The 12,742-nt window shown below is 38.2% G+C and overlaps 1 protein-coding gene and 1 pseudogene across 1 annotated transcript in view; one reads left to right on the top strand and one right to left on the bottom strand.

Annotated features, from left to right (window-relative positions):
* Window positions 1-226: 226 nt before the first annotated feature.
* Window positions 227-1,170, top strand: LOC150079717 (small subunit ribosomal RNA; annotated as a pseudogene; the record flags this gene model as incomplete).
* A 1,724-nt stretch (window positions 1,171-2,894) lies between these two features.
* LOC150079718 (uncharacterized) overlaps window positions 2,895-12,742 on the bottom strand; it is a 45,453-nt gene continuing 35,605 nt past the window's right edge. The window contains exon 4 of the mRNA XM_090383184.1: window positions 2,895-4,044. Within this exon, the coding sequence (XP_090239310.1) occupies window positions 2,895-4,044 (1,150 nt within the window). The remainder of the gene's footprint in view (window positions 4,045-12,742) is intronic.

Below are 12,742 nucleotides of genomic sequence, written 5' to 3' on the forward strand. Positions count from 1 at the left end.
CCCGAGCGCCGAGATTTCTTTCGAAGTCGAAGCATTCTTCCGCACCACGAGTTGGAGAGCGGAGCGGGGTCGAGGCGAACTGCTCCTCATTGTGAGGTCTTATTTAAGACACGGTATGCCGAGAGTGTACCGTGGTGTGCCGGACTTGGCGCACCTCGACTGCGACGCAGTCGGAAATGATTTTCTGCGGCGAGACCGCAGTGCATTCGTGGACTGTTGCGAATGCTACCTGGTTGATCCTGCCAGTAGTCATATGCTTGTCTCAAAGATTAAGCCATGCATGTCTAAGTACATGCCTAAGCAAGGTGAAACCGCGAATGGCTCATTAAATCAGTTATGGTTCCTTAGATCGTACCTTTTTACTTGGATAACTGTGGTAATTCTAGAGCTAATACATGCAGCAGAGCTCCGACCTTCGGGGACGAGCGCTTTTATTAGACCAAGACCAATCGGGCTTCGGCCCGAAACTCCTGGTGACTCTGGATAACTTTGAGCAGATCGCACGGTCTCGTACCGGCGACGCATCTTTCAAGTGTCTGCCTTATCAACTGTCGATGGTAGGTTATGCGCCTACCATGGTCGTAACGGGTAACGGGGAATCAGGGTTCGATTCCGGAGAGGGAGCCTGAGAAACGGCTACCACATCCAAGGAAGGCAGCAGGCGCGCAAATTACCCACTCCCGGCACGGGGAGGTAGTGACGAAAAATAACAATACGGGACTCTATTGAGGCCTCGTAATTGGAATGAGTACACTCTAAATCCTTTAACGAGGATCTATTGGAGGGCAAGTCTGGTGCCAGCAGCCGCGGTAATTCCAGCTCCAATAGCGTATATTAAAGTTGTTGCGGTTAAAAAGCTCGTAGTTGGATCTCAGTTCCAGACGGGTGGTCCACCGCCCGGTGGCTACTGCCCGGCCTGAACAATCTCGCCGGTTTTCCTTGATTCTCTTCACCGAGTGTCTTGGGTGACCGGCACGTTTACTTTGAAAAAATTAGAGTGCTTAAAGCAGGCGTAACGCCAGAATAATGGTGCATGGAATAATGGAATGTAGAGAGATTATAAACCAGAGAAGATCGAAAAGAGGAGATTCCAAAATACCAAGTCTTTGACAGGGAATATCGGAACGGAAATATGCACAAATACCACCTCCGAGGCGAAAGGAATCATACAGCGAATAATTTGGCCAACTGAGATGAGCAGTAGTTGAATAAGCGGATAACTGAATTCTGTCAGAAAAAGTACATGGGGTTTGGCAAACTGCAAGTGGAAATGGACGTCGTTGAGATTAGAATTGAGACCACGGATATTTCTGAAATGAACCAGGAAGTGTTTAGGAGGTTTAGATCTTTTCGCAGATAAATTTACTCTATTAGTTTGACAATTCATGGTGTATTCAACAGAGAGAAAAAGTGGGTGGGATATGCTGTATGAAGTAATTAAATTTTTCGATATGGCGTGCACGTGGTAAGAATATACTCAGTTCCTTGACAAGGATCTCGATACAGAATATATCGAGATCCTAGACATAACGTGTCATCGCTAATGCCCACCCCGCATACACACCACTCAGACTCCCTCCGGTCAATATCTGGCACAGTAGAAGGAGCAAGATTATACACTAGCTGATCCGGAAGACTTCTAAAGAAAACCAATCGGTTCAGTCCACTGTACTAACTAGGTGCCGGCCTGTGAACACCGTTTTAGAGATGTACCCTCGAAGTTTAAGACATATCGAATCTCGCCACGATGTTCACCTTAACCTCAAACGTCATCAATCATACTACAGGATAGAAGAGATAAAAATCTCAAACGAGGCGTCATGGAAACAGACTGCACTGGCAACAAATTGACAGAAGATGATGTAGAGCACCCAGAAACACTTCCAAAACTTTGGTGTCAATTTTTTATTTAAAAAATAGCGTGTATATTTGGAATGGAGAAAATAATGAAGAGTACTGAGGATTTAAAATGGCAGAAGAAACCAATTTTGAAATTAGGATAGAGGCAAACAGTGAGGTTCTTTATGCGGTACAGACAGCTGTCAACAGTGACATACGGTGTTCAACAATTTGTGCACAAATTATTAAACAATTTCTTTCAGATATAGGGAAGTTTATAATAGCACTGTGTGTATGTACATGAATATACATATATTTGTGGTGGAGACAAAAAAGAATTTACCCTGGAAAATTCCGAGTCCAGCATGAAATACTATGGTTTTAATTTCATTTTAAAAAAGAATAATAAGTAAATTATCCAAATGAATAAATAACTAAAATATGTGTAACGGAATTTTATTTTAAAAGAGAAATTCATCAGAAATATGGAGATTTTAGCTAATTACAGTTTGTTTGTATTTATAGGAAGCAGTAACAAAATATTTCATGTACAGTATATAGATATTGCCTATTTCTGTTTTTATTCAATGCATTTTATTATTCAAAAGGAATTCCTTACCACACAGCTGTTACATGCACATTAATTTGATCATAAATTTTGAACTGGTTGAAAATATAGCAGTTCGTTTTTATTAGCTCTTTTTATTGTTTCCTACGGCTAAATGGTTTCTTCTTGTAACTAATGATGTGCAGTATTTTTAAGAATCTTTTTTTTTCTTGGAACCTCCTAGCGATGAAAACCGACTAAAGGATTTCACTGTTGCATGCAAACTGAGATGGTTTGAGATATAATTCTCAGCACTGACCACTGGCTGCTGCGATGAATAATATCTCCATTATGAAATCAAATTTCTCTTAAGAGAGGCCCATTTCCTTAAAAGTGTTTCATGAAAAATTGGACAGCTGAAAGGTTTTTCTCCTGTATGAATACTTAGGTGTCCTGTAAGTTGTCATCTGCATGAGAACTTCTTCTCAGATGTTGGGCAGCAGAAAGCTTATTCTCCACTATGAATTCTGAGGTGGCGTGTGAGATGTCCGCATTGTGAAAACTTCTTCTCACAGGTTGGACAGCTGTAAGGTTTTTCGTTGGTATGAACTCTGAGATGGATTTGGAGGTGTGATTTCCATGAAAACATCTTCTCACATGTTGGACAGCTGAAAGGTTTTTCTCCTGTATGAATTCTTAGGTGTCCTGTCAATTGTCCTCTTTGTGAGAACTTCTTCTCACACGTTGGACAGCTGAAAGGTTTTTCATTGGTATGAACTCTAAGATGGATTTGGAGGTATGATTTCAGTGAAAACATCTTCTCACACGTTGGACAGCTGAAAGGTTTTTCTCCTGTATGAATTCTTAGGTGTCCTGTCAATTGTCCTCTTCGTGAGAACTTCTTCTCACACGTTGGACAGCTGAAAGGTTTTTCATTGGTATGAACTCTAAGATGGATTTGGAGGTGTGATTTCTGTGAGAACTTCTTCTCACATGTTGGGCAGCAGAAAGGTTTTTCTCCACTTTGAACACTGAGGTGGCTTGTAAGTTGTTCTCTCTGTGAGAACGTCTTCTCACATGTTGGACAGCTGAAAGGTTTTTCTCCTGTATGAATTCTTAGGTGTCTTGTAAGATATTTTCTGCGTGAGAACGTCTTCTCACATATTGCACAGATGAAAGGTTTTTCTCCTGTATGAATTCTTAGGTGTAATGTAAGGTGTCCTCTCTGTGAAAACTTCTTCTCACATGTTGGGCAGCAGAAAGGTTTTTCTCCACTATGAATTCTGAGGTGTTGTATGAGATGTCCTCTGTGTGAGAACTTCTTCTCACATGTTGGACAGCTGAATGGGTTTTCTCCTGTATGAATTCTTAGGTGTCTTTTAAGGTGTTCTCTCTCTGAGAACTTCTTCTCACATGTTGGACAGCTGAAAGGTTTTTCTCTTGTATGAATTCTTAGGTGTCTTGTAAGATATCTTCTGCGTGAGAACGTCTTCTCACATGTTAGACAGCTGAAAGATTTGTCTCCACTATGAATTCTGAGGAGACTTGTGCGATATCCTCTCTGTGAGAACTTCTCACCTGTTGGACAGCTGAATTGTTTATCCTTAATGTCAACTCTCGGCAGATTATTAGGCATTTCCCTCTCTGAGAACTTCTCACTGTTAAATAACAGAAGGTTTTTTCCACTAAGAACTCAGATGTTTCCTGAAATATCCAATTCATGTGACATTGATACCACAAGTTAAACAGTTGAAAGGTTTTTCAGCAAAGTTATCTTTGAGATATCTTTTTAGACTTCCAATTATTGTGAATATTTCAGCACAGATTGAACAGCTGAAGGTTTTCTGCTGATTCTTTTGTTCCCTACGGTCAGTTTCAAGCTTATTCTCTGTGAAAACGTCTTCCAAACAGCTCTCCTTATCATGAGGAGTGAATGCGTTTCGTGAGATCTTGTTTGTTTCAGCTTCTTACCACAAGTTTTACAGCACGTGTAGTATTAAATTTGGCATTTGCCAGATGTTCTGAGCAAGAAATGATCATTTCTATTATGACATAATTGCAAGATGAAAGAAGGTCTCATCTTAGGTACACCTGTTGTACCATTTTTTTCCAAATGATGTATGGTAAAGTACTTAGCCGGTGAGAATTCTCTTGACTACGTTGTGTGAGATCATCCGAAAAGAAATACCCTTAGTTGTTAAAATTTTGGCTGTGTTATGAACATATTTGAGGAAATTTGTACTTCTAAAAAAACTATATGCTCTAACTTTTTTTATCATATATGAACTCAAAATTTTGTGTTTAAAATAAATTCATAGTAATCCTCTATATGTTAAAAGGAGGTAACATAGTGAATAACATTTTGATGTTGTTTTCGAGATTTATGATATGTATACATATATTTCTTCAGCTTAAATCATGATTGACGTTGACTGCCTTTTGAATAGTTAATAAGGGTTTCTTCTAAGGAAGAAAATATGTATAAACTCCTTGATCACACACATACTTTATGAACTGATTTCATTATAACGAGATGATAGTTTGGCTCATAAACTCTTGTTACTTTTCTGTTATGTTCTTCATTGGTGATACTTGTATTGTAAAGTTATTTTTCGGTTATGTTTGGTTCAGCTGGCTGGAAAAATGTTTGCCAAAAATTTGCACAGAAGCCTTTCGGATCCCTCTTTAATATTATATGGAAGTTTTCGATTATTAGAGATCTTAACTGTGTTTTTAAGTTTCTTTAAAAGTGTTTCTTTACTAATGATTCAGGTTTCTGTAATCTTGTTCTTTCCATTAAGAGGGTTCGCTTAGGTTGTGTCAACACCTATAAAAAAGAAAGAAAATAAGTTATATAAATGTCATGTTCAACAAAGAGGTATACACTCAGCAGCCATAAAATTTGAAAGCTATATTGAATATCATGGAAACGCCACCTTTATTCCAAACTGTCATCTGTAATGTTCGTGGCATGGATTTCACTGATTCAGGGAGCGCAATCTCCCTGACTTTCATCATGATTTTTATGAGCTGTTGTATTTTGATTTGGCACAGAAGCCCGCTGCCCAGTTTGACCTATCCAACCTATCCCAGACATTCTCATTTTGAATCAGATCTGGAGTATGAAGTGTGAGAACAAATCTTGGAAATATTTGGATTGTCACTCGTTCTATACAGTGTCAACATTTGTGTGGGGAGATTTGTATATATATATTTTTTTTTTTCAGCACTGTTGTGTTGAAAAGATATATAGCAATTGGGCAAAATTGATGGTTGCTGAGTGAAGGTGGTGAGAAATGGAAAAATATCCAAATGGATATTTCAGGTTAAATATCCTGTTAATGGTATATTTAGATCGAATTTTTAGCAAGGGAATCTATCCGAATATCCTAATGCCAAGTCAATCTCCTTGAATGGTGAAAAGGAGAAAGTCTGGATGCTTGGCTTCATGACGTTCTCGCCATGCATTGATATTACATTGGCGCAAAAATTCTAAATTAACAGTCAGAAAATTACGTGATTTTTTTACTGCTCTTCAAATCGAGTATTGGCGATGGAGGCAATTCAAATCGTTCGATATTTAAAAGAAAGAAGTCGCTTTCGTTTAACCGCATATCAACCAAACTCAACCAGCTTGAACAACCAGCGCTCAGTTCGATTGGACACGGCCATTTCATTTTAATAATTTGAAATTTTCAGACTTTTCTGCAGTAGACTTTCTATTCTGACACACAATTCGCTTAAAATTGTTGTGGTTTCTTTATTAGAGTAGGGAATTTTTTTGGCAATTATTCCTTTTAGATTGCTTTCCGCTTTTGTCCTCTCATTTTATTCGTTTGAGCTGATTCCTTCCGATACACCAAGCGGTTCTTCTGATTTCTGAAGTGTGACCTTTGCTAAACTTGCACCAAGAACAAAAGATTTTTAAAAAAATCTTAATGATCACCTGACTTCCCCAAACAGGGTTTGACTAAGCGACCCGTGAAAACCGTGCAGTATTTATCTGAAAGCAAGCAACTTTTGTTAACCCATGTGGCAACTTTTATTCTTATAATTTACGCTTGATTATCTATTGAAACCAATTCGAAAAGGATTTTGATTTTTTGGGCAGTGAATGAAACTTTTCTCTATTCCTTTTTGAAGCATATAGAAATAGAGGTGAAAGTAAAGGTAAACACAAAATGAACATTTCATAATAGAGATTCCAAGCAAATAAATAAACAAAATCAATTTTATACACTTTACATTAAAAATATCGTGACCTATTGGAGAGTATGTCCTTTTGCAGCGAGTACTTGCCACATGGCAGAACATGAACATCAAAAAATTAACGAATATTTTGGGGACCTGGAATTCAGAGGATGATCAGTGATTTTTGGGTAAAGCTTGTCAAAAGACAAATATTAAATGGTAAAAGTGGAGACAGTTATGTAATCACCATTTACTGTCTCCTTTGAAATCCGACTGTCAAATTCCAGGACAATAAAACGTTCAGTGAAAGGAAGACTGACGTAAATAAGAGTGAAAGAGTAAATTTAAATTGAAAAGTGGAGATTATTTCTTCAGCTGGCTATATATATTTAATCATTCGATATTTATTTCATTTTGCTCTCAAACAAAATCAAGTTAACAAAACAAAAGCACCGTAAAAATGTTTTTTTCTTTTAATCATTTAAAAGTTCGAAATTAATCCAAAATTTATGATTGTAGAGGAGGATGGAATCCATTACTAAATTAAAGTTCATTTCTATGAAAACTACACTGCTCCTGTCGCCGAAGGCAATTACTTACTATTTAAAACGTCCTGGCAAGCAAATGGGGTGTATCCAATAGAAATCGATCTAACATCTTACAGAGGGCGCATAAATTCTGGGACCGCAAGTGGCTGGAAAGTCTGTGGATTGGATCCTCTGGTAACATTAGTATGAATAGAGACAGGGGAGTTAGGTTTCACCCCCTTTTTGAGGCGGTGGTTTTGGCCAGAGATAAACGTTTAATTTTCCACGTTTTCAGACCACTTCCGGTTCTGGTACAAGTGAAAGGAATGCTGAGTATAGGCCTGGTCATCCACGTGTGCCGTGAACCTGGTATTTAAGGATGTGTCACTTAAGTCTCACTATTACTGAGGAAGGAGGCAGACACCCCCGAAAGCTCTAATAGTGTTTTTTATCGTCTTTTTATCGCTTTTATATTTATATTTTAATGCATTTTAACTTATTTTATTTTTGTTATAGTTTAGTTTTTTGTAAATAATTAAAAGTTTTTTGCAAATATTATTTTATTTTATTTTATTTCATTATTCAATCAGTTATAAACGGTTGGTGTGTGTGTTTAAAATTGGTGGTATGAATAATCCCAATCTCAGAGGCCTTATTGCAGATATCTTACAGAGGCTCCCATTATAAATATGATTTTTATCTCAAGTGCGCAAGATCACTCAGGTACCATGATTTTACAAAACTCTTCATGGCACCATTCCATGGATTATGCAAATTAACACAACTTGCCATGATATCACTTCAATCTCATTTTTTTGGCTTGCTTAATTGTATAGCCGCATTTCCGGTACTCAGGTTGGCAAGTGATCATCGTCTAGATCAGTGCTACTCAAAGTGTGGTGCGCGATGAATTGGAAATTTGTAGCGGATCTTACCGGTTCCCGAAGATTCGTCAGTTATCGGTCCACGAGATTTACATTTTACAAAAGTACCTGTTCGCGACGCCATTAGAAATATAAGAAACTGGTCCTTCACCACAGTTAGTTTGAGAAACACTGGACTCAAAACACTGGACTCAAAATAAAATACACTGGTCCTACATTGGATATAGCTTGAGAAGGACTGGGACTCTATTTGATTTTTTGAGTTGGAGGGCTGGTTGGCGAATTGAAACCAGGAAATCGAAGGCCTGTTGCACGTTGGCTTCATCAACATCAGCCATTTTTAATCCACTGGAGGACGAAGGCCTCTCCAGCAACTTTCCAGTTCCTTCTGTTTTGAGCACTCGCCATCCATTTACTATCCACAAATCCATGAATTTCAACTATCCATCTCCGCCTTTGTCTTCAGGTTTTCGTCTAACTCCACTTGGGTACCATTCTGTTATTTCCTTAGTCCATCTGTCATCATGTCTTCGAGCTATGTGTCCTGTCCAAGACCATATTAGTTCTTTAGTTTTGATAACAATGTCCTTTACTTGAGTTTGCTGCCTAATCCATGTGTTTCTCTTCTTATCTAACAGTCTGATTCCCAATATAATTCGTCGTTCCATTCTTCGCTGTTTAGTTCTCAGCTTCTCTTCCATTCTTTTGGTGAGTGCCCAAGTTTCACTTCCATAAGTCATGGTGGGGAGTATACATTGCTTCATTATTTTACGTTTCAGACAAACTGGGATATCGCTCTTCAGTACGTGACTATATTTCCTGAATGCTATCCATCCGAAATTTATTCTTCTCTTGACTTCCAGCCATTTATCATTATTACAGCTAATAACTTGTCCTAGATAAGTATATGACTCCACCTTTTCAATTACTCCTCCTTCAATCATTATTTCTCTTTCTTTGCCATACTTGTTCTCATTACTTTTGTTTTAGCCATATTCATCTTTAGTCCAAAATCCTTACTAACTGTGCATAACTGATTAAGATTTTCCTCTAATTCTTTGGAGTAGATGAATCCTTTTTGCGATATGCAAGACAAGACTGAGTTTTAGAAGGGTTGCAATCAACTAAGTTGTCCTGGGCACTCTGCAGAAGCTCAAACTTGTTCTTAAGTTACAGAATATACTGCTTTTTCTCCTCCTCTGTTATCTCAAAGAACTTTGTATTATTTACTCGAGACAGTTTCTACCTTTCCTTTCCTGCATCTATATCAAATGTACTGTAAGGACCTGTCCTTACAACTGTTATTTAATAATGGTTATTGATATTGAAAAAAAAATAAGGAATATTAATACAGACAACCATTTGAATAATATCAGGTCAAAATTAATAACAGAATTTGTATAGGATAGTTCAGATAAGTCACAGGATTAATTGTGCTCGTTTCGCCTATTACCTTCAAGCAAGAGGAAGATTAACGTAGCAACGGGGGAGAAAGCGTTTCTAACACGCGATACAATAGTAAACACTGATGGAGCCGACCGTAGTTAAGGAGCACAGATCAGAGTCGACTTTTCGCCCCTAAAGAACAATGAGCCGAAACAAAAACAATTAAGATAGAGATGGAGCTCAATAATGGAAGTACTCATGAAATTTAAGTGCACACTTTAAAATTTCATGGGGGCAATTAACGACAGGTGTAGCCAAGACAAATACAGGGTGTAGATGGGCAAACACAAAGAACGTCTAGAAACTTCCAAATTTTCGATCTTCTTTCTATAAAGTAAGTTCCAGAGATTGCTGGAAACCGGAAGCCCTCTCTAAAAAGAATGGAAGACACGCCCACGGAAGAGTAAAGGAGACAAATAGGAATTACAGGGGAAGAGATGTACAGGTCAGCGATTGGTCAGAGTGAAAGCGTAGGAAATTTTGAAATTCAGAGGAAAGAGAAATAAAAGTTTTTAGAGAGAGTCTTTGGAAGGGCGTGGAGGAAGACAGTCGTGTGCAGAGTCGTTGTTGAGTTTTGGGGAGATGGTTTAGTAATGGGAAGGAAATTTTCCTTGTAAGAAATTTTGTTAGTCTAAAGTTGGGGAAAAATGTGTCCATGTGGAAGAAAGAAGATACAGAGTGGCCAATGAATACAACAACAGTGTGAGAAGCTGATGAAATTCAAAGTGAAGGAAGGAGAGCGCCCAAGGAGAATTCTAGAGAATGACGAAAGAAAGGATCCTTATTCAACTCAACAGAGTAGTGCCTACAGGAGAGCGAACCTCAGGTAGATTAATGTATTCCAAGGTTAAGCAAGCACCGCTTTCTAGTCTACGCCGTTATGCTGATGGTTATGGCAGCCCTGAATAGAAAGCCCAGAATAGAAAATATCAATTACGGTAAGATCTGCTGGTTGTACGACTCTCCACGGAAACCTTGTAAGATCAGACGAATCAGTTGCTAAATTTCGAATCTCTCATTTAGAATTATATGCGGCTTTTCGACTATTAAAAATCTTCACTCTGTTTTAAATATTTTGTTATTGAATTCTTCAAAATTATTTGTTTACTAGTGATTCATTGCTTTTGATGTTCTTTCCATTAACAGGGTTCACTTTGGATGTTTCTATTCATATGCTTCCTTGAAAATAAAAGAAAAAAAGGAAAACAATCATATTAATGTCATAGTCAATAAAGCAATATACACTCTCTGGCCAAAAGAATTGAAACATGTTTGAATATCTAGGGAGAACCAGCATTTTTCCGAATTGCAAGCTGTAAACTTTGTGGCATGGATTTCAATAAGCCTTTAAGGGCGTCTGCGTGATTTTGACCAGACGTTCCTCAGGATATTTGTCAGCTGTTGTAGTGTAATTGGCAGAGAATTGCGAAGCCAAACAGGCCTGTACAACACATCACAGGCATTGTCGATTGGAACGACACATGCATTATGTTGCGGTTCGGATACATCGTGAAAATATTTGAAATGTCTCTCGAACCATTTAATTTCAAATTTTGTATGTTTATTAGATGCAATGTTGTTTGAAAGAATCTGTAGCAATGGGGTAACATCGAGAGACTGCAGGGAGAAGCTGGTCACATAACCTTCTACGGAATGACCGTTCCCGGTTCTTAGGAAAAGAATATATCTCAATATTATAATACCATCTCCATCCGTTTGACTGGTGCAGATAATAAACTCTAGATGCTTGGCTTCATGATATTTACGCCATGCTCTCACACTGCTACTGTTGAAAAAAGTGCAAATGAACAATCAGTAGATCCATGATCATATCCAACGACTCCTCAGCCGAGTCTTGGCATTGCGGCAAGTAATATCGTTTGATTTTTTAAAGAAAGAAGTTGTTTTTGTTTCAGCACACATCAATAGAAAATAGGCGTGTTTATTTGATTAATTTGAATATTTCAGCAGTTTTCGGCACTTCTCCTTCTATTCTGAAACACAATTGGCTAAAATTATCTGTGGTCGCTTTCCCACACCAGCGAATTTCTGTGTGGTGATTGTATACTTTTGAGTCATCTCAAAACACCAGGGATTTCTTTTATTTTCTGAATTGTGACTCCTGCCAAACGTGCCCCAAGAACAACAGCTTTTTGAAAATTGGAGAGGTCACCTGACCTGCCCATGCCTGGATCGACTATACACCCTCAGGAAAGCGTATAGAATTTATCTGATTGCAAGGAACTTTTCTACGTACCAAATTATATTCTGAGAACTTAGTTTTAATTTTCTACTGATTCCATTTGCAAAACGTTTCTAATTATTTGCCCAATGAGTGAAAAATATTCGCTATTCCTTTTTTTAACGCATATAATATATTACATTTTGTATATTAAAAATAATTTTTGTTTAAATTTGTTTATCTCATCCTATAACAAGATGCAGAAATTACAATAATAAACTACTTTTAACTGTCATCACGTAAACTGAACTTAGTTTATGTCATCACTTAAACTCTTTCGTTATCCGGAGTTATATACGGCCATTTACCAGCTTTTGTATCTACTGGGATTGTCAAAATTTTTTAATGTACAGAAGAAGTGTTGCCGATGAGCGCAGACTGAGCTACGTTGGCCTGGAAGATCCTTTAAACCAGGAGTTCTCAATCGGGGTTCCGCGAGAGGTCGTGATTGAACAAAAAATAAAGATCGCTTTTGAACACGTCGCAGGTTGCTAGCGCTCTCAGTGACTGAGCATATAAATATGCACACCGGGCTTCAAACAGACAATTGCAAAAGTGAGCATGTAAGATGTAACGTTCAATAGAATTAACAGACTTCCAACGTGGAATGATAGTAGGATGCCATAGAAATAAACGCGCAGTCACTCTGGAGAACCCTAGGTCATCGGGTGTGACGTCACATGAAAATAAGATAGTACTGTTTGAACTCCAAGATTATCTAGGACGCCTGGGACTTAAACTGAGGACTAATAATGAATGGGACTAACAATAAATGAGACCGCATTAAAAACCTTCACTCCCACACGGAGATCAGGTTGAAGTATTATGACAGGCTTAATTTCAAAGACGAATTCAATATGGCCAGGCTAAAAATGCTTCCAGCGCTCAAGGCAATCCGGCAGGAGTTGGTCGGTCGTAGGCCTCGAGGGTTCCTTTTGGAATACGTCTGAAGGAATTTGACATTGGGGTTGAATATTGGCTCCTGAGAGATGCGCTACCCTTTTACCATATCTTGGAGCGTGCTCTATGCAAACCTTGGCGAGAAACCCTTGGAAACCATCATCAA

Source organism: Mastigoproctus giganteus, chromosome 10 (genome assembly GCF_048544385.1).
Source record: "Mastigoproctus giganteus isolate SK-2022 chromosome 10, ASM4854438v1, whole genome shotgun sequence".
NCBI classification, from domain to species: domain Eukaryota; kingdom Metazoa; phylum Arthropoda; class Arachnida; order Uropygi; family Thelyphonidae; genus Mastigoproctus; species Mastigoproctus giganteus.